Source organism: Sceloporus occidentalis, unplaced genomic scaffold, assembly GCF_023333645.1.
Source record: "Sceloporus occidentalis isolate IW3139 unplaced genomic scaffold, rSceOcc1.0.p SCAF_15, whole genome shotgun sequence".
Lineage (NCBI taxonomy): Eukaryota > Metazoa > Chordata > Lepidosauria > Squamata > Phrynosomatidae > Sceloporus > Sceloporus occidentalis.
The window spans coordinates 9,897,254-9,924,990 of NW_028316995.1; the positions used below are offsets into that span (position 1 = coordinate 9,897,254).

Genomic DNA, 27,737 nt, shown 5'->3' on the forward strand with positions numbered 1-27,737 from the left:
TGTTTGCCGTGCCAGTCGTATTTGTATGTACCATCTCTTAATGCTGTATCAGGAGGGCTTTTACCCTTTTTGCTGTCTTTTGTATTCTCGTATGGACCATGATGGCTATTTCATGACTGGCTGTTTGTTTCTCTTTTACGCCATTCGCTGTATTGCTGTCGACTTCAATAAACATGTTTAAAAAAAAAAAAAAAAAAAAAAAAAAAAAAAAATCTGCGCACTTGGAGTAACGGCTAAGGTTGCTTTGAAGAAAAAAAAAAGTCTGTTTAAAAAAACAGTTATGCTGGTTACAGGCACAGAATGGTTTAATCAGGAGTGACTACCATTGCTCTTATCTTTTGCCAGTTGCTACTAACAACAGCAAAAGGAAGCTAAAGCCTTTTGCCCCTGTGTTGCGATACTGCAAGGCTTTTGGTGTCTTCTTTAGAAGTCAGTTGTTGCTTTAAGGATAATGTTGCTTGAAAGAAAAATATTCGATGACACCTGGTTACTCCTGTGTCTGGGAAATAAAAAAAAATAAATAATAATAATACATTTTGTTCTTTATAATGTTGAAGAATTATGTCTAAAAATGGAAAAGGGTTTCACTCTTGGTCCCTTAACAGTTAAGAAAAGCCTTTTCCACAGCACTGACAAAGATTTATTAAGGTATTAAAAAAAGCCACAAGAGCCAGTCTATTAATGTCTTTTGAAAAGTCTGAAACATTCTATTTCTTTAGCCTTTCGTGGCTGGTAGATTATTCTCTCATGGATCATTGCTCAGTCCTCAGTGCAGCTGGTCTTCCAGGTACTGTATAACAGTAATATGATCTCAATGTGCAAGACAAGGGAATCATTCTGCGAAAGAAAGAAACTGATGTGTTATTTAACATGAATACCAAAGTAGTAACTACCAGTAATGGAAGAAATGAAAGATATACTTTTCCAGGCGCAGTGTTTTCATCCGGGTCACAGCTTTGGTTTAAATGAATCTTTTCAGTTGAAAGAATAGAGAGACGTGGAGAAACTACAAATATATCATAGGTCGTAAAATAAACCAGTCCTTGCTTGGATAAAATGAATGCCATGATGAGTATTGTGATCGGTGGAACATCTTTGGAATGTCACCATTTTGGAATTGAACTCTATACCACCAAAGTTTCATTTGTGAAATGCTCAGATACATACATGTGTATGTTGTTTTGACCAGATGTCATGCTATGTATAGAATATTTAAACTTCTAAGGAACTCTTGAAATGGTGTCAGGATTAGGATATGCAATGCAACTTGTTGAGCAAACCATTGCACAGGAACATAGTATAGAAGAACAAGGAAGAATTGTAGTCAAGGCAGGGCAAGGTGGGGTATAACGGAGCAGGACTTGAGATGTCAGTACACATGGACGTCTGGTACAAAGTATAGGATTCAGTGGTGACAGTACAACATAAGGTAACTTGTGGTCAAAGCAAGGAACTGGAAATGGTGCACAACTCAGGACAAGGCAATAACAAGGAATAATACCCAGAGACAAAGATAGCTTTTGCATTAGACAGGGCTGCAAGGAGAGTGAGGTAATATATATGTAAAGGGAGAAGAAACGGAACATCCAGTAATTAAATCTAGGTGTGTGTTCCCCTTTAATAAAAATGGAGCCCATTTAAATCTTTGCCAAGTAGCTTGCACATACTCAGAACTACATGCCGGCGGCATTCCCCACTGTGTATCTTTGCACGGTAGGGATAGAGAGGCCATGTACCATGGGTACCCGCCATTAGTACCCCGTGGTGGGTGTGACAACAATAACTTCTTTGAGGTCATATTGCTATCAGATTACCACTAGAAGACCTTCGCTGACCAAAGCAATTTGCTGGTTTTACATTTTAAAATGTGATGCCCCCCCCCCTGTTTATACCACTATTGTGTGTTATATACCTTATTCTGTATAGTGTTTAGACATTGAGGGGTCACCCTATCTTTTGTAAGAAACACATCTTCCATGCACTTGCTACTAATTTATGATGGTGCCTCCTACCAGTTCAGAATGCTAGACAGCGGCCTCATGTTCCTAAATGGCAGGAACGCCATAAGAGGTCCTATCATTAAACAACTTATTTAAACATATCATTTAAACCCACAGCATACCTGCCAGAGTAAGACATCTATTTCAAATGAATCGCAGAATCCTTGCTAAAGCATTCCAAACACAATGGAGGTTTTGTTTATTTGGAGATGAGGAGAATATCTAATTCATAGAACAGTTTGTTTCCGCTTGGTTACACAACTCAGTTATATATCAAAAGAACTGTATCATTACACTTTAATAGGTCAATATTAAAAGAGAGAAAATGCACACAACAAGAAAATGGGCACCACGGTCAAACATTGGAAGTGATAAAATATAGCACCTTTCAGCTACTAATCGGATATTTCATTACAACTCAGCCATAAACTGAATTATCAGTGACGTACAACCTGGATTATTCTTGCTGCTTCTCAAGCCATGTATCTAAATGCTGACACTTAATTACATTGTCCCCTAGTAGATCAAGTATTACAAGAGAAACAAAAGATTAGTACAGTTTTATAGTTTGGGTATTCAGAGGATACACTATTATGTATTATAGGCATCTGCTATGTTGTACTTGGAATAGCTCACGCCAAGCACCCCAAGAGTACATCTTATAAACGTTATCTGATAAAGTGCCCTAACATACTAATCTCTTTCTGTCTATAATTACAGTTTGGGTCCAAAATCCTCTATGCATAAATTCTGACTTCTAGCAGGCTACGTTATTTTGCATCTTTTTTTGTGTGCAGGAATTGTGTTTTCCCCAACATTTCCATGGCAAACTTTAAAAACCTGCTGTTTTGTTAAAATCAGGAGTAGAGTGGCCGAGACAAAGTCCTTACTTGAATCTGATTGAGACACCGTGGCATGACCTAAAAAAGGCAGTTCATGCTCGAAAACCCTCCAATGTGGTTGAATTAAAACAATTCTGCCAAGAAGAGTAACCAAAATTCCTCCACAGTGATGTAAAAGACTCATGACCCGTTATCACAAATGTTTGATTGCAGTTGTTGCCGACAAGGGTGGCACAACCAGTTACTTCTTCATATGGGTGATATAGGTTTTGATTAACTCTTTACCTTCTATAAATGAAATGATCTTTTAAAAGCTATGATTTGTGTTCACTCATGTTATTTTTGTCTTTATATTAAAAGTAGTTGAATAATCTGAAACATTAAAAAATGTGAAGGGGCAAATACTTTCCCACAGCACTATATGCATAACTGTATAATGTGTAACGGTACATAATAAGCTCCATCCTGAATGGAAATATTTGAAACATAAAAGATTCAAAGGGTTTCAAGTATATGTTTTGTTTTGTTTCCTGTTGGACAGTAATGATAATTACCTAACTGTATAATCAAGTCTGATCTAAGCAAGACGATAGAATTGCAATTTGTTTAATCTAAGCAATCAAGGATGAGTATAAATAAATGTCAGTTGTGTATTTAATGCCACTTTCCCCGCTTTCTCATTTGTTGGCTCATGAAGGCTTTTCATATAAATATCTATTGTTTGTAGTCATTTGCAATAATGACTCAACACACAATCTACTATTACAGCTGCTGCAGCATCCATGTGTGTGTATTGTGTTTGTGTGTGCATATATGTAATTGTAACCATGGAAAATTAGATAGGACTCGTCACACTTTGACATAGTGTCGAATGAAGCAATATGTGACCATATAGTGTGACGGACTTCCCAATATTTATGCCTTAGATAGGTACCTTTAAATAGTACAAAAAACTGTGTGTGCATTGATCTTTGTTGTGTATGTATGTATGTATGTATTTATATATATATATATATATATATATGTATTTTTTCAACCTAAGTCAATCAACTTCAACCTTTCTACCAATCTTTCCTGCTTTTGATCCAAAAGAAGGCAAAAACAAACCCATTGAAAAATTCCAATCAGATTTCTCCTTGGATCAAGAAGCTTCACTTTATTAATGTTTATTCAGTCGGTCCCCCTTCTTTTTTAATTTGTACATTTAAATTAGTTTTGATTTATAGGAACCCTGCAGATATATATATATATTTTTTTAAGGGGGTAGTAGAAGTATTATTAAACACATCTACAGACACCTGTCAAGCCAGAAGTTTTTCCCTCAGAAATCTCATGGTGCTGTCACAACCACAAGGGATTCTGGGTAAGCGCATGCAAATAAGGTCAACAATGATCACCTTTGCCTCTATATCCACTTTATACATGGATCCCTTGAAAGTATTTGCCCGCTGTACAATACAGCCTTTAGACAAAACTCGGGAAGAGGTGCAAGAGCCAGATCACCGCTCATGGACAGCTGTTTCATCCTTAATGGGATTCGACAGCGTGAGGTTGTGATACTGGCTTAATACTGGTGTCTGTAGATGAGTGTTTAATAATACTTCTACTATCCCCTTAATTTTAAGTGGAAGGGTTTTCCATCACCTTTACCCGCCATAACTTTTGTTATTGGTATTTCTCGTGCTTCCCCAAGCCTCAAGTATCACAACCTCATGCTGATTCAAACAGACCAGCCCCAAGGGTGCCAAGCTATATCCCAGAATGTTTCCAGCGATGCATGTACACTAGTAATTTTGATGTTTATCCACAACATACATTTTAACCAGAATATAGATTTTAATTTAAACCAAAAAAACATTTTCATTGCAAACTGTTCGGTATGAAATAGTAAGTCAGATTTCTCCGTAAACTCTACAAACATTGTTGTAGCTATAAAGACAGTTTGGAAATCATACCTTGCCATAATTGCTTATTTTACAGCCATGAAAACCATATTTGAACAGGTTAAGAGATCGCATATATGACAGACATCCCACTGATCATACATTCTATTTAAAAAAAGATTTCCTTACTGATTTAATGGAAAAATATATTCAGTATAAACGCTGTTCTCGCCAGAGGGAGTACCAATAAATTAAGCCAAATGCTGTTTATGGTGCAGAGAATTTTCACATTTTGTGTATTATAAACACAATGATTTCTTCTTTATGGATATGAATACATATTTTTTCATGCAAAAGCTTCCTCACATTTCCTTCCTAAATCTTGCTCAGACATCTCGAATCACATTCTATAGCCTAGGGCAGGTGAAATGAAAAATAATGAAGCAAATTAGTTAGATTTTACACAACAGTAAGCCCTAGCAGAGCCTGATTTATAGCCTTAGTGCTTTAGAACTTCAATAAACCACATACTAAGTTATGTCATATTCAATTTAAATTTGCTTTTTTCTAAATAAGCCTTAGATTTAAGATTTTTCCTTTTTTTTTTAATATTTTTCCTTCGGTTTCCCATATTTTTTAATTTTAGGTTTTAATAGGGAAGTGGTGACCGTTTTTTTTCCAGCCCTAGTTCAGTGCAGGACTGTTGAGTATATCAACTGCTCTTCATTTAAGGTAGATCTAATGAAACATTCCTTTGGTACCACTGTGTTACTTACTCCTGTATCCTGACGCTAGTCAGTGAATTCCCGTTAACCTGTTTAAGATCATATAGCGTATGGGTTGCAAGGGTCAAGGTGCCTAATACTTTTCATATATCCCTCCTTTATTTTCTCTCTCTCTCCTCTCTCTCTCTTCTCTCTCTCTTCAGAACTTGGCCTGAAACCCCATAGATCCATGTAATTGCCACCGAATGGGGTGCAAATGGGTATTTTTGAATGTGAATAAAATAATTATTTGCCTCTTTTGGATGAACATATAGTTTTTTTGTTTCAGGTTGAATAAATTGTGTTTTATTTTTTTTAAATAAATGTTGCATATTTCAGGGCTGATTGTGCAGATGCCCGTTCCTGTATAATGCAGACTGTGCGTTTGTTTTTTCGTAGAAAAATTTACAAGTTAATATATGTTTAAATTATATTACTTCATGTGAAGCTTACATTTTGAATAAGCAATTTGATACAAAGTAACCTTCGCCGAAGCCCCCATTTACAGGAAATGTAAAAAAAATATTTTCATAAGATTTTAATGTATTGTGTTGTGAGGGCTATGATATACCTTAATATTAGATAATAAATGGCCTGGAATGGCCATAGGCCATAGGGCTAATGCCTGTTGAACTGGTGCCCAGCTGTGCCCCCTCCCTACCTTTCCCCATCTAATTCTCTTTGGTGGCCAAAGTAATATTTGAGCGTTCGGCTAGATGCCTGTGATTTATGAGACACTGTCCTTAAAGTTCCAGTTTCATACCCCAGTCAAGCTACAGCTTGTATTACATATTTAGTAAGCAGTAAAATATATGTTTGTAATATATAATCTGGCATGATATTAAAGTGCAGAATACCGAAACTATATATGTTAAAGGATATATAGGTCAATAAGAGACAACAGTGGACACATAGCTAGACAATAGACATTGAATTACTGACATGACCCTCTTTACGAAAACTGACACGTTATCGTCATCCGCTACGGGTTCCTCACTGCTTCATGGCTTACAAAAGACATGCTGGAACAGACTGGTGAAAATCTGCCCTGACAGCTAATCAAGGTTTCTATATGACTTGTCCAAATCTATAAGTGTCTTTGAAAAAAAGACAAGAAACACAAATTATTTTTAATGCAAGATTTTGAGTTTGATTCGAGTCCAATTTTGAAGATGTTTGTTTTAAAGATTGTTGTGTCGAGTGATTTTACTCAAGCCACATGCACAGGCTTAAATAATGAATGGTTTACCTGACTTTTTATTCAATCCATAAATCCATTTGGTCCAATTTAATTTAAATACTCAATTTGCTTGATCTTTTACTGATTAGATAACTTGGTATTGGTCTTTATTTGCGGTGGTAAGCTCAAAGACCTAGGTTTTACCTATACATTGTGCTAAGGAAGGCAACAGCAAATGTAAAGGTAAAATATATCATTCTTCTGGCTAAGGTTGACAGTCATGGACCTTTGTGCATTGTAATATTTGGCTTATTGAAATGCAATTAGTTTTATGTATACCATGTTCATATAAGAGCGTGTATAGGAAATCAATAATAACTCAGGCAGTCCACAAGGGCTACAAGCACACTAGGTTAATATTTGGCACATGGCTTTAGGTATTAGAATTTAGTAAATATTTTATCTCTAAACAATAAGAAAAGTAGAATGGCATTTGTTCATATTATGTGCACTTTAAGAGGATCATAAAAATAAGACTCATGAGAACATAGAGAGGTTCCTCAGTTGCACACACAAACATGATGGTGATGGTATTTTACACAAAACAGATTTTAATTGGAGCAGCTCACACTGTTGGGTGATTAGGCTCTACAGCAGCGGTGTATTTGCCTTTGGTGCTGTTCTAGGACTGACCCAGCGCCCCCTAACCAATACGTCCCTCCATGGCTTGTTATCTTCACTACAAGGTGCTGGATATGACACTTAAAGATATAACATCCAACAATCCAAATCTCATTAGCTTTTCAGGTATCCTGCTAAGTCACATAACCCTCTGACACGGCGCAATCCAATGTAAGAGAGTGAGGGTAGCTGGCAAGCTGCACTAATGATGGGAGAGACTGACTGTGTATGTGCGTGTTAGTGTATCGTGTTGGATGAGTGTGTGTATATTTTGTTGTAAAGTGGTCGAGTGAAAAGTGAATGTATGTATTTATGTATGATGTTAGTGTGCGCCAGCACATGGTTTTATAGTGTGTGTATATTAGTGTATGGTGTTAGCACTGTTCGTTAGTATTTGATGTTGGCTTGTGTGTCAGCATATAGTGTGTGTTTTAGTCACTATCTGCACAAATAGTAAGAAACTGTAAAACCTCATCTACTACAATATGGAGTAGAATTATTTTTAAAACATTTACATATTTATGTCATATGGTTTAAATTGGATCTTCCAAATAAGCATTCCTGCCTCTTAATCTGTTTTTTAACTGGCTGATACATATACTGTTATAGGCTTATGATAATATATAGATTATAAGTTCTTCATGATTAATGTAATAAAATTATCTATTAAGATTTAGTGTCCTCACCCTTTCATTTATAATGTTGTAAGTATATTAGTAGATATCAGGCGGCTATGAAGTGGTTAACTGTCTACGTTTGCACTTTGTGCTTTGTTTTTGTATAAAGTACGTGTCACGTGCCACGATCTTACAGGTGGGTTTCATGGTAAACAACTCCGAGTGACATATTCAAGGTCTTGCAGGTGTCCATTCGTGGTAAACAACTTTGAGTGACATAGTCAAGGTCATACCATGTGGCGATGGCAACTTTTGGTTAAGACAAAAGGGTATATAAGACATTGAAATCCCGAGTGGGGGGGGGGGGAATACTGTGCTTACTGAGAGACTGTATCCCACGGGTATGTTGCAACTTATTATATTTATTAGCATTATACTTATTTTTATATACTCTGCTTTATTGGATTCAAATTATTTGTTTGTATTATATATATATATATATATACTCAATAAACATAGAGTTTGGTTTACAATTCTCAAGTCCCTTTATTTTATTATACCCTCAATTATTCATTATGAATAGAGGGACCATACCATTTATTATTTCTTTGGTACCTGTATGATAAGTTCTGCTAAATCCTGAGAAATAAGACGTTAAAAATTGGGAATAAAGGTATGGACCACATTATAATAACACGCAGGCCTCCTTTCCCCAGAAATATGCTCACAAAAACAGCCGCAGCAATAGGTTAATAGACAATGCAGCTTTGTGGCTCACATACACCTCACATGGTTTATTGAATGTTTTAGGTTTTATTGTTGTTGTTGAAATTTAGCTGCCAGCCTATAACCTTTGATTAATTGTACCCAAGTGCATTTTGGCAGGTAGATTGTGTTCTAAGTGTTTTTTGCAATTGTAAATGCGGCAATAAACAGAAAAAAAACCCACAGAAAAAACATGAAATACCAACAGTTTCGTAAAAAAAAAATTGTTGGATCCATGATTCCAAACGCTTAATAAGTAGAACTGATCATTATTTTATTTGGTCTCCAGATTTATACGATTGGTATGAAACATAATGGTTAGTAGGAACTTTGAAAAAAAAATTTGTTGTAGCCTGCGTTTTACAAGGCTGTTGTTTTTAACTATCTCATAGTATATGGAATGTTATTGCTTTGATTTTATTGCTACAACCCAGGCTAAGCCAGAAGCACTAACTGTATTACTGTGTCAAAGCTTTATATCATGTTAAGCACCGCACGTCTGTTTAAAATTATGCTTAAAAGCTAGGATAAACAACGTGTAGTATTCCAGCTGCTGTGTGCTGTAAATATGGCAGGATGAGGATAATGGGAGTTTTACACACACATTCTAAACTCTAGCCCAACCACCAGTTTGATTCATTTGTTATTATTGCTGGCCATCCATACCACCCAAATCTCCCATTTTAGTTTTGTTTTTAGTCTAACAACACCCCATAAAACAAAAGTGCCTTTCTTTAGCCATTTGAGATGTAGAGAGGAATGGCCATCTAATGACCATTCGTGCTCAGTCTGTCAGGGGGGCACTGACTTGCATTATGTGACCTAGTTGTAGTCGGACGGCAGCAGCTTGGCAAAAGACAGTGCAAGCTACAGTAAAGACTGGGTTCCGTGTGAGGTGAGGGGGAACCGTACAAGCTGCACTGATGGCAGCAGAAGGAGAGACTAAGAGTGTGCGTGCAGTGTGTATGTATATAAGTTCATGGTGTTAGATCGAGTGTGTATGACTGTTGGCAGTAGAGTGTATGTGTGCTAGTGTATGGTGTTAGCAAAAGGGTTTGTGTTAGTATTTGGTGTTTGATTATGTGTGTGTGTATGTAAGTATTAATGTCTGTGTTGGTATTTGGTGGCAGCATGTGTGTATGGTGTTAGCGTGTGTGTCAGTGTATGGTGCCGAAGGTGACCTTAGGGTTAGTGGTGCGAGGTAGTGGTGCAATTGTACACCCCTGATGCAGCGTGACATTTTGTACCTTCATGCCTACAGTCATAAAATGTAAAAAATAGTCACGTGTCCAAATTGATGTGTGTAGTGTTGGAGAGGGCAGGAGAGTTTTCCACTTCACAGAGGACGTATGATCCCTGTATTGTCAAGTTTGACGATTATACAGGGATGCAGACTCTATTTGCAGATGGCTCATAATTAAGACAGAATGATCATTGTACTGTATGGGTATGATAAATAAATACTCTGCATGGAACGTCTAAAGTGGTTTTATATTTTTTTGGGCAGAAAAACAATAAAATCCATAAGCAGAAATAGTGTATCACAAGGTGGTTAGAAGCTAATGTTTCTGCAGAGTGGATATAAGTAGGATTTCAGTTTACAGTTGTTTAAAGATTCCTTTATTTTCTTAGCATTCTGTTAGCTCATGCACTCAATCCCCTTTTGTGTGTTTCTCAGCAAGCATTTCCCATGACAAATAATTTCCTTTTAAAAATAAGACATATGACTAGACGAAATACAAATAAATTCTAGGAAAAGGTAATTTTATGGGGGCAGGAAACGAAAAGTGTTAACTAAAGAGTCTTCTCTTTTATTAGAAACAACTCTTTATTTCTGTTCCTGTAAACGTCTAATTATTCTGCGTGAATACTTATTTTATGGATTCGTGTCAGCAATTTATTCCTACTGCTTGGTACAATATGCACCCTTGGTGAACAGTTATACCTTGCCAAAAAGTTTTCACAGTATTATTGGGTACAGTTAAAAAAAAAAAAATTCTAAATTCCCAGCCGAAAAAAAACCTAAACTTCAATTTCTCATGAATTCTTTAATCGGGTGCAAGTCATTATGTGCTTTGTTGATTCTTAAGTGCAAAGATAATTGCAGTGGGCAGCGTGAAAGTGGTTTGATTATTGCCTGTCAACTCTTGTGAATTCTAATAGGTCTAATTGCGTAGCATCAATTCATCATCTCAGCATCACTTCTTTTCATTATTAGCTCTTCTGAATTGTAATGTGCTCATAAAGAATTGTTGCAGTATATCAGTGCTGACATTCTACCTGGCCTATTGTCATATTTTTTTTGTCCCTACCTAATGTGGCTGTAGAAATTAAAAGTTTATAATGATGTGCCCTTTTCCTGAAACTCATTTAAATTTTGCCTTCCAGGTAGAACTGAATACATAATAATAACCTTCGGTAGCTTAATTTGTTTTCCCCTCTCTTCTTCTAAGTCACTTGCTCTAAACATTCATAATAAACAGCACCTTTTGTACTTGATTAGAAATTGATACTTTGGTAAATCCTTATTGTGTAAATTGGATCCATAACATATTGGAGCAGTTATAGTGCAAATTGATTTAATATAACAAAAAGAGAACATGACCACAGAGTTTTTTGTGCTAGAACAAAGCTGTTAAATAAATTGTAGACTCGTGATGTGTGCTATATTTTACATTTTTGTTATTATTAGTATACTGATTATTATATTTTAATAACATTGTATTGTATTTATGTAAAGCCCAAGGAAAAAATTATTTTCCTAATGTTTCACGTGTCAATAGTCACATTTTGTTAATATGTTGTGTGACGAGAAATGTTAAAAACCCAATATAGTAAACCCAATGGCAGTCCAATGGATTCTAGAACAGACTGCTTCAATTCAGAATAATAGGTTTCCAGTTGTGGAGGGTCCTCTAGAACAGGAAGGGTACAATACAACACCTTCTGTTCCTCAGAATCAGAATTATAAAGTTGCTTTAGAACTTCATCGCCATTAAAACTTCAATTCATTTCTCTTTTTACTCAGAGGATAAAATGAAAGAGATTCTGTGATGGCTGTTGGTTGTTAAATTTATTCCGAGTATAACAGTATGATTAGGCAACCACAGCAAGCACAGATGTTCGTTTAATTGGCTTTTCTTTAAAAAACATTTCATGCTATGAACTTAAGAAAGGTAACATTAGGTATCCAGCTTATTAATGGCAGTTTTATTTTATATTCCTACCACATGGCTTTTTTTTCTGGAATTCTAGTGAATACTATCTTCAAGCTCAGGACCCTTTTCTTAGATCTGTCACAGGCTACTGTGAAAGTCTTCAGACACGTACATTGGTACCAGCTATACTGGCTGAAACATTTCTGTTAAATAGTAAAGCGATGAATGTACCGTATTTACTTACATTAGGAAAACATTTTTAGCTTCAAGCAACCGACAGTCAGCGAGGAAGCAGATGAAGGATAGATTTGCAGTGATAAAGAAGTAAATTGAGAATAATAGGACAGATATGCCATAAACTGGTAGGGGGCTCCCAATAGTCACATTTTGTTAATATGTTGTGTGACGAGAAATGTTAAAAACCCAATATAGTAAACCCAATGGCAGTCCAATGTATTCTAGAACAGACTGCTTCAAAGCCTCTAGTCTATGCAACTTTATAGGTTTTTATGGATTTCTTTCCATTAGCACTAATAAAAACAAGTAAATCTTTAATTAATTCCTAATTACCATCAGTAATGATGGATATATGTCCATAAAAAGTACACTGTTGTTTCAGTAGTACAAATTACTATATAGTAGTACAAATTATAATTACACATTTATTAAAAAAAATAAACAGTCGTGTGAAAAATAAAGTACACCCTCATTGAATTGTATGGTTTTAGATAGCAGGAGGCAACATGCACAGTGTGTGAGCAGCTGGATAGCAAGCTGCACGAACAGCGTAAGCGGGGGCGGGATATATATATATAATGTCAGCATGGATGTGTACTTGTCTGTGTGTGAGCATGGATGTATAATTTTGTGTGTGTGAGCATGGATGTGTAAGTGGGGTGAGATGGAGTGTGCGTTGTGAGTATGAGTACAGGTATTGGCTTTATTTATGTTGAATAAATCATGTCACGGTGTATAATGTTCAATTCAATTTTACTTATAATAATTTACGAGTATTCTGCCTTTTTTGTTTTGGTATTTTAATGTGTACTACAGTCTTTTTTGCCAAGGAAATTATCAATATTTATAAAATGCCTAAAAAGGGCTGTTATACTTCACCAAAACATCAGTTGTTTTTTTTCCAGTATGTTAAGCAAATACACCTTGGCAGATCTGACATAGTGTTCTTTCCTCCGAAGATTTAGTTACATGCAGGCAACTATTAGGAAGCCCTTTCAGTTTCTTTGAGGACAACCTATCAGTGCTGGCTTTTGTGTCACATGGCAATTAAGTGTTCCCAACAAAATATGAAAGACATTTTCTTTAACATCCTTTAAATAGAGCTAAAGCTCGCAGACTGATTGGAGTGAAGTGTCACGGACTGGGTCCAAACAGATGACTGAAAGGACCCAGCGCGCCCAAAGATTGTGTGCAGGAGTCACAGTGCAGTAGTGGAGTTAGACAGGGCCTGGTTGCAGGGTGACCACACTCACCAAGGTGTTGAGCACTTAGGGTTGTGCAGCCAAACACCAGAGCCCTGATATAGCAGCGGATGAAGTCCAGAACGAAACGAAGTGATGTCCTGCAGACACCCTGGAGCAGGCATGAAACATATCACTGGAATCATGTGCAGGATGCTGTAGGCTGGGAGTATGGAAGCTAAGAAAAGGATATAGCGGAAACATAACAAGCAAGGGACAGGGAGACCAGGCACGAAACATAACCAGACAAGATATACATGTTACAGGGCACTACAGTGAACCAGACAAGGAATAAACATTACTAGACAAGATATACATGATACAGGGCACAACAAAGGACAGGGAACAAGGCAAGGAACACAGGGGAAGGAGTGAGGAGCCGGAATCCTCTGACGCTTCTCCTTTAAGCAAGGATAGGCCATATTGACTAGGACAAAGGGAGAGGAGAGAGGAACCAGAATCCTCAGATGATACAAGGAAGAAGGGCAAAGGTACATAAGAGACAAACAAACATGAATACAGAACTAGCCTAGAACTATATGATAACAATTGGAGATTCCGTCACATCATATGGCCATAGTATGCTTAGCCCACCACTATGCCAAAGTACAGAACACACAGGTGGGGCACACCTTATAAAGGAAACAGAGCTGAAGCAAAGAGCTGAAGCAGAAGCAAGGAATGGAAGATCAGAACAGAGCAAAAGAAAATCCAGGAATGGATCGAAACAAAACAGGGAAACTGAAGCAAGACAGATATGCAGCTCCGCAGCCTGGGCAGAACGTGACATGAAGGCCCTGTTGCAACCCCCTATATTTTATTAGACCACTCTTTAACATCTTCACACCATTTAAAAAAATTCTTTTTATATACTTTACATTCTTTTACTGGTCGGTTATACTTAAAATTATTGCTTTTGACATCCATCTGTCAGTGCTGGCAGTGCTGGTTAAATAGAGATTTCTATTCTGGCTTCTGTGTCTTTGGATCCCAAACCAGGATGACTGTAGACAAATCGGCTCCTGTAGGCCTTTGGCATTTTAGGAACCTGAATAAAGTTTACCTAATATAGAAAAAAATAATTTTGAATAATGTTGAAATATTAGTTCCAATTAGGAGCATAGGTCAATAACTAATAGAATGTGCCCTAGCATTCTCACGCTTGATAGTTTTGCCATAGGTGGAAGAAAAGTTGGAACAAAATGTGCTTAATTGGTCTAAATTAAAAATGTCGGGGTTTTTTTGTTATTACTGACTAGCATTTAGTAAACTTGCGCATTCAGATTTTTATGAATTACAAATTTAAAATACCCTCAATTTCCATTAGAAAAATGTTTTGGTTTGTCTTCTTGGCCCATTTGCACATGTTTAGTACTTGGCTAAATATTCTATCAAAATATTTTCTACTGTATGTGTTATAAAACAGAAATAAAGCACATTCATTTTAAAATAGAGTAGAAAGTATATTCATAAATGCAAAAGTAGCACATCCCGGCACACTGAATTGTAAGTTCTTTGGTCAGGTCTGGTTATCCTGTATATAACTTCCATTTTACGGTGAAATTATAGATACCGCAGGAATGTGACACAGCGGCAGGATCTGTGTGGGATTCTCTATTATTTATACACCGAGATAATGGCTGTTCAAACATTTATCAGTTGTGATAACTATAGTTTGGCTTATAAATGCACTTTTGTAAGGCTGCAGATACCAGTTCCAATTTCAGACTCCTGATAACAGCAGTGTTTAGTAAAAAATGACATAGGGTGTAAATGAGTGAGTTGACTTTTGGTGATATTAAAAATACTTAAGGAATTATGGGATAATAGAATGTTAAAAGGTGCTGAGGTCTTTTAAACAAACCCACTGGTATTCCATACAGTAATGCTTATGTTAACAGTTACGTTAAATGTTGTGTGGTTATGATTTCATTATCTGCTTCATTTATCCAATTTCTCACCTGACTGATTCAACCCATTCACAAACAGCGTTTAGAAATACTTTAAGTGAGGTACGCTTGTATATAGCACCAGGTATAACTGCTCTATTATCCATATTACTTGATTTTTTTTAACCCAGTAATGTCTGTGAAGACAGAGAGTAAAGCTTTCAGTCTAATCTTCAGGACTGAGTATAAGATGGGAAACTTTCTGAATGAGCTGACTCTGTTAGCCTTGGAGTATTAACCCTTTAATTACTCATCATGTAGATTCTATTCAGTGACCAAATGTCTCTAGTACTGGTCTTCATGGAAACCTTGACTGTGAGTATTTAAAGATTCCTTTAACTATGTCACCTGCATTCAGCAAATGCATACCTGGGAACTTCTGGGCTCCGGCTACCCGGAGCCTTCCCTTGTGGGACACGGCCAGGACTGCACACTGACGTTGGTAGGCGGTCCCGCTGACGGCAGTGGGAAACACCCCCATTTAAAAGAAAAAATGGGCGGGGGCGGGGCGTGTCAAGACCCCGCTCCCACGACCCAGAGGATTCTGGTCTTGACCCCGAGAACCGGAGAAGCAGCGCTCACCCGGCAATCTCCGGGTCAAACCCGGAGAGTTCCCAGGTATAAACATATGTCTAACAAAAGCAAAAAATGTGAGTCTTAGATATGATCGCAGCGGAGTGTAATAGGAAGGAATCCACTCCAGACTATGTGACCCTAGGAATCTCCCCTAGTCCCTAATATTGGGTCAAAACAGGTATCCATAGCAGTGTGTTAACGGGTGCAATTCACCAAATGTTATATTGTGAAACTAATATTTTACCCACATAAAAATTCTTCAACTTGGATTGTTTTTGTAAGATTTGAAAAAGTTTGTTGTTCTCACAGACAGGACAGTAGATTTTAACCATGACTGTCACGACTGTGGAAATAAATTCAGGAGAGGAGACTACAAACTTTTTTGTGATAGAAAGTACAACTACATCAGATGTCATCTGGTTTTTCTTTCCTTTTTACATCTCCTAATCAATACCCCAAACAAGTATTCCTACAGATACTGCTCTCTTTTTTAAGCATAGCAGCTAGTTCTTTCTCAAACAGGAAAACTTTCTCCTGCACCTATATCTGTCTTCCAGCAAACTCTCTGATTTCCCAATCCTATTTTTTTGACTCCTCTCTATACCTTTCTAATACAGTACATCGTTAAGCTTGTTTAAGCCCTCCTCGCCATTTGCTTCTTTGAGTTCAATTTATTTGAGTAATGCACACCTTGTTATGTCCAGTTAACCCATTGTACAGTAATGTGGAATAAAATGGTGATATATAAGCAAATAAATAATAATGCTGCACAAAACAATGGACTTGAATGAAACATACAATACATATAATAACCAGTAATACGCTTAAGTGGAATTAAACCTCTTAAGTACAAGAAATACAGTATCATATTACAATATCACAAATAGTTTATTGTAATAAGGTCTAATTTCACTTAGGGTCAATGCTGAAGAGATCAGAAACATATTCTTGCATTTGCAGAAGACTTACCAGGACTTTCTTCAAAATTAATATTATTATGATATGTTTGTTATATTTGTAACCTTAACATAATAGTAATCAGACCACTAAAATCCATTTTCAATCACTATATATATATATATATATATATATATATATATATATATATATATATACTCCATCGTTCTAACATGACTTCTTTCAGTCGAAAATTTTATATTCATTCAATTTGTTAATTAACTAAACTGAACTGAATGCAAGGGCTGTAGGAGAGAGTGTTAAATATAACAGACATTAAAAGTAAAATAGAGGCATGACATACATTTTACCAAATAAGAATAATCAGTCAGTCAATGTGACATAAACCAGTATAGTCATTCCTTGGACAATCATAAACAGACAGACGCAAGTAACCTTTTATTAGTAAAAAAAATAATAAAAACATAAAACTTAGAACATTGTGGGAAGATGATAGTTTATGAAGTAACAGCAACGTAATACGAATACAGTCTGTACATGATTCATAGGAAGCCATCAGTGAATGTAACGCATTTTCACCAAGTAACCTTGGTTCTTCCGGAACGCTTTGTCTAGCTCGTTAATGCAATATACACTATAAAGTTATCGTTGAAAAAGTAGAAATGTCTCACTTTTATAAGTATATTCCTTTAACATTTTTATTGAATTTATATTGCTATCATGCTCTTTGTTTACAGAGCTCGACAGGCTTCCTTTGTATGAATGTTATCTGATTCGTGTAGTAAATAAGTCTTTTTGATAGCTTTGATAGCGCTTAGTTAGTGGATGATTAAGCCGTCAAGCAGAAATTTCATAAATGTTTTGTTCCAGGTAAATGCGATGATTTAATTTAATAATTCATCAGTTTTTAGAAGGCCAAATCTAGGTTACTTATGAGACTCCATATTCATTATTAATTAGGTTGTGTAAGTAGCCTGCCAATTTCAGTAGGCACAATTCCTGTTGGTTTCAGTAGAATACAGCCTTAAACTATCAGAAGTACCATCGTAGAGGCTAATACAGTGAGAGAATTTGAACATGCATGGAAAAGGCATAACACTATCCCGAATCTAAGACAAGACCAAGGAGTGATTAAGATCTAAGTTTCTACATCAGGAAAAATGAGCATACTAGATTGGCCGAATAGTCCTTAACTGTCCTCAAGTTTTATGTGTCTATGTAAGTGTCATTCTGAGTTCAGCTTAACCTCTTAAACCCTTCATGATATTCTATGGTGTCATGAACAAATGTGGTCAGAAACCTATATTGACGGCATAGAACGTCATGAATAAAGTTGCTGGTGCAGTCCTTGGTAACCATCGTTCACCCTCCCCAAGGCAGAAGTCTACCACAATGACGTCATGATCCATTCATGTATAGTGAGTGCTGCTGGTCAGTTAGAGACTGGTAAGCAGCCTCAGAAAAGTGAAACTAAAATATTTTAAATATTTAATAATATTTTAAATAATGACAAGGTGGCTGCCTATTACCATGCTATGAAAAACTGGGAGGGCTGACACACTGAAAAACTGTCTGGTCCCTGCTGTGTAATTTCACAGAAAAAATTATTTTGATGGCCAAAGAACCATTCGGCCCATCTAGTCTGCAGATTTTAGTGCCGTAAAGAACAAATTGCCATGCTTATGGTCCACTTACCTTTGTTGTAGTAGATGTTGTTGGGTCTGTTGTAGGTAGGACCATCACTACTGTAACAGGTTACAAATGCAACCATTATGACACAGACCTTCATAGTTTATAGATGCCATGGCATGTATCTGAAACACTGTCCTTTTTGTTGCCAGCCTTTTACCGTAAAAACCCCTGCTCGGTTGTTTTGATGCCATTGTGGTTAATTCCGGATATATTTGTGTTAGTTTGCGAGCCTCGCTGGTTTACCTACATATGAAACCCCCACTTCATCATGACAGTAATAAACATTTGATGCCCTTCTTGGTATATTTCATTAAGTAATATTATAATAAGGTTGTCAATTTCACTTAAGTACCAGCCGTGTTATTCTTTTTATTGAGTGATATGATAAAGGCAATTTTTTTCATATGCGTTGAAATTTTGCTCATAAAACATCCTAAAAAATTAAATGATACTTTCAATAAAGTTTTTTTTTCTATTGTCAACATTTTATTGCCACCTTCTGTTTTTTGTTTTTTTTTGTTAGATATCTTTTAATTGCATTCACGCGATTAGTATGTAAGTGAAACAAACCCTGCTGTTTGTAGCTAATATAAAAGTCCCAGCATGGGTTCTTAGTAGTCTATTAATTAGCGCTGCTAAGTTTAAGGTTACAATTTTAATCTTACTTGCATGTTGACAATACATTTGATCTTTTTGTTCTTTTGTTGCCAGGAGCTGGAATTTCAACAACAAATAATTTGTTCAATGAGAACAATACTGTTGAATGTGTCTGTTAACTTTGCAAATGCTTCTTTTTTTTTCTTGCTACTTTATGTATTATTTAAAGAATTTTGCCACAGTGCAGGGAACATATACCATTCCTAATAGGAGAAACAACTATACCATGAATATTCTAGTTCTAGAAGGGCAAAGTGTCCACCCAATACACAGTCCTCGCTAGAAGAATTTACACGTTGTATATTATGCTCTTCTTGTAGGGATGATTGACTGTTGAAATGCAATTACTAAATAATGTTGCCCAGAAAAAAAAATTCTTAGACATACAAATATATTTTCATTTGGTTATTTTATGCCATCCGGCTACCATTTAGTCTCACCCTGATGGATGCTTATATTACTGTCTAAATGATGCTTTATAAGTACAAATTAACTTTGGACTGCTTTGTGTTGTCATATCTCGTTCTTTTCTAATTCAATTGACAATAGCCTGACAACTGACTTTTAAATTCATTCTTTGCGGATTATGAGTGACAGCACGGAGAATTATCATGCATGCCAGGTGAAGTGATTATGTTTGTGAATATGTGAACTCAGTGAACCAAGGAAATGTGTAAACAAATTTATTCTTGGACTGCTATCTTATTAACACTTTCAATGTGACGTTTACTGTAAGCTATAAACCATTTATACTAGCTCATATATTTTGCGCGTCCCACATGTTTTAATCAAGACCATGAGCAATATAAAGTAATTACCGTCTAGGTCAATGCAATCTTCATTCTTAAACTAAAAAAAAATCAAAGGCTTTTTTAATATTTACTAGGTATTTCCTAGGGATGTGCCTTATATAACCTCTTCCAAAACATTAGAAGAACTGCCTTCTTTATCATGTTTGTGAGGAATTCTCATGTGTTGAAGTGTGAGGCTTCCGCATTTCTGTTTTAATATGGAACATCCCCAATCGAGGTTGATAAATAATTAAAGTGCCTGCATGCTGGCAGCTGATCTACTGTTAGATCGGGTTGCCAGCATGCAAGAACAATTGTGTGTTTCCCTACCAACATACAGGGATAAATAATAAATATTTCTTGGAGGTAAGCATTACACGTTGAGTTTTAATTTGTAAGGTAGAAAAAGGTAGAAAAACTACAAAAAAATTTGTTTGTTTTATCCAACACGTTTATATTGCTGGTTAGAACAACAAATTTTACTTCACCCATTCTAAGGTTTTCACTAGAATACTTTAGGTAGTGATAGAATGAACATAGTATTAAGTATGCCATTCCTTACACCAATAACCAAATGTAATTTTTCCCCATAACCGTCTATATGTTAGCTATGTACATTTTTGAAAAACAAAACAAAAACAAAGGGTGCTTCAGGGACCTCAGTCTGCAAATATAGCTTCACACAAGTAATGCATTATTAAAATCAAATCTACCCCATTTCAAAGACAATGATTGAAGATAAAGTAAGCTAGACATCTACTGTGTATAAACTAATATAATTTTATCGAGGAAATTCTAGTGTTCATTTTCTACCAGTTGAGACATTTTATTTAACGGTTTGCTCATTTCATCTTTCTTTGTGATGTAAAAGAACAGACAATGAATTATCAACAGAAAATGTGTAAGATATTTCTAAAGCTGTAATCTCATTTTGCAGCTCTTAGCTTCTTACACACAGGCTAGAAATAGCCTTGATGACATTTTTCCTCCAGAGTGAACATTTACAGCCAAATCATGCCATCATGTCCACTGCAAAATAAAAAAAAAATGCATTTTAAAATTGGGAATAATTTAAACGCAAACATGGATTTATTTTTCTTACTGAAACTGAACATTTCATTCCATATGGTAAAAAGGGGAAATAATTTTTTATTTTTTTTTTCTAAAAGGCTAAGCTTTTCTAACTAACATTTCTAAAATAAGTTGTTATTGTGCAATAATTGTAAATCAGGTAACATTAATTATTCATGCTATTAATCCAATAAAAAAATTAACAATACAGGGTCCATCAAGCCACCATGATTAGGCCAGTTATTCTTATTCCTAGCAGCATTGTGAGAGGTAAAGCTTTTTGTTTAAAGGGGCTGTTCCACATAGATATATTTTTCTCAACATTTCTATATTGTTATATTAGTATGTACTAATATGAAATACACCCTAAATAATCTTATTCTTTTTTTAAAAAAACTAACATACTAGTTTGTTGTGTTTTCTTGTTGAAAACATTTCATTGTTAAGCCTGATATCACAGAACAGGTGCTATCTTTAAGCTCTTCTCATAACTCTCATCACACCCACTCACTGGCCATCACTGTAAACGTGGATCTGCAAAGCTTTGCATGAAATGGCAGGTGGGAGAGGCCTTAGGCAGTCAGGCTGCGGTGATATAATCCACAGGGGAGGCCGTTGGAGGAATGACAGGTCTCTATTTCTAGGCAAATGTAGTATTTGAATAAAAAAAAACAGGGATCATTGAAGGGAAAAACAAAACGTCAGCTTTCTTTCACTTCTCTTAACATGATGCATAACGTATCTAGGGATATTTAAAGAGGCCCCCTATGTGGAACAGCTCCATATATGCATACATCAATATATAATATTATAAAAATATTACGTTATTAAAATTATAACAAAATATAATTATTTATAGTACCTTCTCCATTATTTAGAGATGGACAGGAAGGCTGGAGCACAGAAGAGCTAGATCAGGGTTCTGCTCATAGGACATGCTGACTCGCCTCATTTTAAACACAAATCTGATTTTTGAAAGCAGATAAGAACTACTTAGCCCATCTGACCAGCCCATTTCTTTCTGATATAAGCACTCAAACCTTATTGACATTATGGGTCTTGTCTTAGATTCATGCCTATCCCATCCATGTTTAATTTCCTCACTGTATAAGCCTCCACCACTTGTGGGAACCTATTCCGTTTATCTACCAACCTCACTCATAGTAAAGTAAAACATGCTTGCGTTACATCTCAGCCTCTGAGTCAGTGACCTGGTATCTAACCTCATGCTCTGCCAAAAGAGCTTAGGAGCAAGCACTTACACTGCTTACGGATCCAACTCTGCTTGATGTTCCGTATAAGTCAACCATCTTTCCTACATCTTGGTCACATTGTCTTCATATTATCATTGACTTCACATTCTCCATCATTTCTTGTAGTCAATAACATTGTTCAGATTTGCCCCTTTCTTACTCAGGTCACCACCAAAATGATAATGCATCCTAATGATTTCTTCCCTTTGCATCAACTCATCAGTTTCCATTGTGTAAATACAATAGTAATTTATATTGTGTTACTGGCTTTCTTTTCATTTATTGTCCTTGGAGTTTGAAAATATCCTGAGACAAATAACCCACATTTCTTCTTGTTTTAATTTCATTATATTATATAGAAATCATTATGCAAATATTTATAATAAAAGGAATGGTCATAAAAAAGGAACTCATGTTGGGAGTATGAGGTTAAAAACTCAAAGTCCTCCTCTATGGTATGGATTTTGGTCCTCATGAGCATCCATATGGACGCTTGGAAGGACTTCTGTTGCAGGTAAGCATTGTTAAAGAATATTCAGACTAAACTTTAACATACTGTACAAAAACCCATTGAGTTTTAAATATGATACTTTTATGGCAATTACTGCCAATTAAATCTAATTTATACACATTTTTCCCCCCTAGATGTAATACACACCGTGGGGCCTATTGCGAGAGGACAGCTAAATGAGACTCACAAAGCGGACCTCGCAAGCTGCTACCAGTCTTCACTCAAACTGGCAAAAGAGCATCAAATTAGAACAATAGTAAGTACTTACATACAAACTGTCGTAAAGACTGTATTTCTAACTTGGTTTTTGTTCTCAACTTTTGTGCTTGTAATTATCTTGTCAAATTCAATTAACTATAGTATCACCTAATTAAAATTACTTCTATTAATATTCACACTTTGCCTTCAGCTGTCAAAATCATCTCTGTATTTATACGTTGAAAATGCAAAAATAATATTAATGTACATGTGGGCTGAAGCTTTATACTTCACTCCAACCGTTTTGTTGATCAGAGGCCTGGTTGCATCAAAGATGGCGGCAGTTCTCCTGGAACATAGTCAAAGAGTGGAATGAAAGCACTGACCTGACACCCCACTCATATATGGCTGTGACAGGCTTGACTATCATACTGCTGTCTGTCCCATCCAGTAACCCTATTATTAGGACAGCGAGCAACTGCTCACACACAGTGGCCAAAAGGGCCAGGGAAGAACCGTAGATTGTAAGCTACTTGTTATGTCCTGTCTATCCTTTTTACAGCACTACAGAATATGATGGATCTATATAAAACAATAAATAATAATAATAATAATCTGAGCAGAGCATGTTATAATGTCACAATCCACTTGCGATGTGAGCAGTGCATGATGTCATTTGGGACAGAACTGTGCATTATGACACATGCTGTTATGCATTCTGGTGAAAGCTACCAAAATGTAATGAAATGTTCACATGAGCAGATAAATAACTAAATTGTTCACACTTAATTTACAATACGTAGCGATTGCAGTAAAAATACCCTGTCCTGTTACATTTGCTATGTACCATGATTACCTCCTCTTGCGTTATCATGGGCAGTAGGTATATTACCTTAAGGATAATCCCTTATATTTGTTCATCAAACACAGGATCAGATGGTGCTCAATATTGTGCTAAATGTTTGTACTCTTTGTGGAAAGTCCAGTGGACAAAGGATATTACTTTTTATTTCCTAACAGGAGACCGTACCATCCATCTGTATCGGTGACTGCATCATATATCACTGTCAGTGCCTGTTATTGATTGAGTCACCTATGCTCAGGCACTGATTTCCTTACTCTCTAGTTTCGTGTGGAGCCCAAAATCAGACCTAGAGATTTTCTTCTTGATAGATTTAACCCTTGAGGTATATCTGTGTAGTTTAAACAAATTGAGCATTGCTTGATCTGTAAAATATGTTATATTTTCCAGATTTTTTAAATTTTTTATATGAGCCTGCCACCACAAATGGCAAATCTTCTATGCCTTATATTTAACATCATCTATACCTTTTGTTAGTTTGTATTAATTAGGGTATGATGTCAGATCAGTATGGCTAAGCATTGCATTTGCTAGTTCATTGATTGGGGAAATTAAATCTTTCTCTCCAGCAACTCAGCCGGGAAGTTTTAGTGTTCCATTATCTGTGTCTCAGAAGGCTTTTTGAGCTAGCCTCTGAATAGTTAATAAGGTCCAAATACTGTTACCAGGTATCTAGGCCTCAAGCGTGTGGCCGCTTTTTATCTGGCCAGGTACTCGGATCATAATGTGGATGTTCCCAGAGAAACACAGAAGTGATTATGCTTTTTCGCACACACTGCTTAGTGTTGCCATAGTAATGATTCCCAACTTGAAATTCTTAAATGCTGCTTTGCTATAACGGTTTATGACAGATGTAGCTTCGACTCACGGGCCAGGCTTGGCTCATTTGCTCAATTAAATAAAACACCAACACACAAGATGGGTTTGAAAAGGCCACAGCCGTTTTATTTGACAGTCATTGTCCTGTAAAACCTGAAATAATAAACATAGATGCGTTAACAGAGACAATGACGTAACCAAAACCAACCTAGCTTGCCAAGTTATCCAGGTACCATACCACACACCAATTTTGGGAGGGGACATACCAGGATGCCCCAACCCGGACCTGAGGTTCCGAGCACCACTCCTTGCAAGGAACCTCCCACCGGTTATGACCACCAATGATCATACCACCACATTAACCCCTTGGATACCTGGCAAGCTACCGCCCACGACTGTGACTAATGCAGCAACACCATACCACACACCAATTTGGGAGGGGACATACCAGGATGCCCCAACCCGGACCCGAGGTTCCAAGCACCATTCCTTGCAAGGAACCTCCCATCGGTTATGACCACCAAGGATCATACCACCACATTAACCCCATGGATACCTGGCAAGCTACCGCCCACGACTGTGACTAATGCAGCAACACCATACCATACACCAATTTGGGAAGGGACATACCAGGATGCCCCAACCCGGACCCGAGGTTCCGAGCACCACTCCTTGCAAGGAACCTCCCACCAGTTATGACCACCAAGGATCATACCACCACATTAACCCCATGGATACCTGGCAAGCTACCGCCCACGACTGTGACTAATGCAGCAACACCATACCACACACCAATTTGGGAGGGGACATACCAGGATGCCCCAACCCGGACCCGAGGTTCCAAGCACCATTCCTTGCAAGGAACCTCCCATCGGTTATGACCACCAAGGATCATACCACCACATTAACCCCATGGATACCTGGCAAGCTACCGCCCACGACTGTGACTAATGCAGCAACACCATACCATACACCAATTTGGGAAGGGACATACCAGGATGCCCCAACCCGGACCCGAGGTTCCGAGCACCACTCCTTGCAAGGAACCTCCCACCAGTTATGACCACCAAGGATCATACCACCACATTAACCCCATGGATACCTGGCAAGCTACCGCCCACAACTGTGACTAATGCAGCAACACTACTCCACAAACTCAACCACATAATGGGAGGGAGGGTGGGACAAACACCACCAGGTAAGGTTAAACAAAATGGATCCTTACCCCTGTGATCACCAAACTTAAATATCCTCCTACCAAAACTCCTCCCCTAAAATCCACAATTCCTGCCTTAGCCTAGCCCTGCTCAGCACTCTGTCAGGGCCCACTCTAGTCCATTCTGGCCCCCGTGGGCTTCAGTTTCTGTCCGCAGCTCACAACAATCAATAGGCTGATTTTTTCTTGAAAAATAAAACCCTTTTCTTTTAGTAGTCACAGAGCTCAATACTTCATTCATGGCATGTTGAAGCACTATAATTTCCATGCTTCTTTTGCTACCTGTTTTTTTTTAATGTGTATCCATTAGCTCGTTAGTAAACACATAGAGATGCTTTTTAGCATTAAAAAACACAATACAAATGAATCATTACCAAAACACTTATTTTAAATATCTGTGTTGCTTATTTCGTAGAAGTGCACATCATTTAATTTATGTATCCCATTTTGTGCTTATTTTGAATATCTTTTTTTACTGAAGTGGTCATTGTAGGAATTGGTCCTTACGGTAAATTATTTGTAAGTGTTCTTCCCTTGACAGATATGCAGTATCTGACATGTAGGTAGTGTGACAAGTAGAGCAACTGCAAAACTAATTCATTATAACTATAACTTGCCAAGTGTCTGCAAGTAAACTACAGCTTCTCCGAGTTCTCCAGGTTGATTTCTTAAATCGGTGGGCAGAGCCGTAGGGTTCCTTCTCCCTGCATACTTCCCATAACTTCCCCTATAACAGTCATAGCCCTTCATGCCTTCTGCAAGGAGGACGGTCAGCCTTGGGAACTCCAAGGTGTACCCAAAACAAGCATTGCGTATGCACATCCAACAAAGATTTCTATTGTTTGGACAGCCACTGGGACACGAGTCCCTGTCTGTAAACTGTCCTGACCAAATGAAAACAGCCAACAACTATAGTGCTATCGTTCTGGATGCAATATGTGGTGGATAGTAATGGATTGTCAGCCTTTTTTTTAGTAGGCTGACCAAAAATACTAGCCTATAACAGGCTGTTTGTATATATAACCCCTTAAAAATAGGACTGCCGTGTATGCCAGTAGTCCCCAACCCAGTGATTGAGTCACACTAATCGGACTGGATTCATAATGACCCGTTCCTAAAGGAGGTTTATAAAAGCTAAACTGTTTGAAGGCTGGTTTGGAACCACTGTTGTGGCCAATGATCACTAGCCAGTGGAAATGTTTTTTTGTATTACATTTATTTATATAGCGCTAGCAGATTCTGTACTGCTATTACAATAGGAAGAGTACAACATTAACCATAACATGTACATAGTCTTACAGAAGGAGAGGAAGACCCTGCTGTTTTGATTCTACAATCTTTTAAGAGGTTAAGGAGAAAAGATACACAAGGTTAGGGACTGCTTGGACGAGTATTATTTGATTATAGTTCACTAAATGCTTGATCTAGGGATGCACCTATATTTTTAGTTTAAAATCATGTCTGTTGGTTACTGATTAATTACAGCTGTCATAATCCTTTCTTTTATACATTATGTGCATATATTCTGAAGATACTAATCAAATATAGGAGAGATTCCATCAGTAAAGTCCAATGACAAGATAGAAACTCACTGTTAAATTAGGATAATAATTTTTTTTTGGGGGGGGGTCCAGGTGGGATAAAACAAATACATATTTACAGACGCACTTTTTGTTTGCAGTAAACATTTTATGGACAATGGTTTTCTTTTGTCCGGCCCTGGTAGTTGCCTTTGCATACTCTTTTATAGCAGTGAAAATATTTCTAATTATGTTGGAGTGACCAACTTAACAAAGACATCTAAGTTCTTTTTACCACAACGGGAACATTATCTTGTAATAATATAGTACATTTTA

The 27,737-nt window shown here is 36.9% G+C and overlaps 1 protein-coding gene across 1 annotated transcript in view; it reads left to right on the top strand.

Moving 5' to 3' along the window:
• LOC149303223 (ADP-ribose glycohydrolase MACROD2-like) overlaps window positions 1-27,737 on the top strand; it is an 806,633-nt gene that overhangs the window by 558,840 nt on the left and 220,056 nt on the right. The window contains exon 6 of the mRNA XM_089481386.1: window positions 22,921-23,042. Coding sequence (XP_089337512.1) covers window positions 22,921-23,042 — 122 coding nt within the window. The remainder of the gene's footprint in view (window positions 1-22,920; window positions 23,043-27,737) is intronic.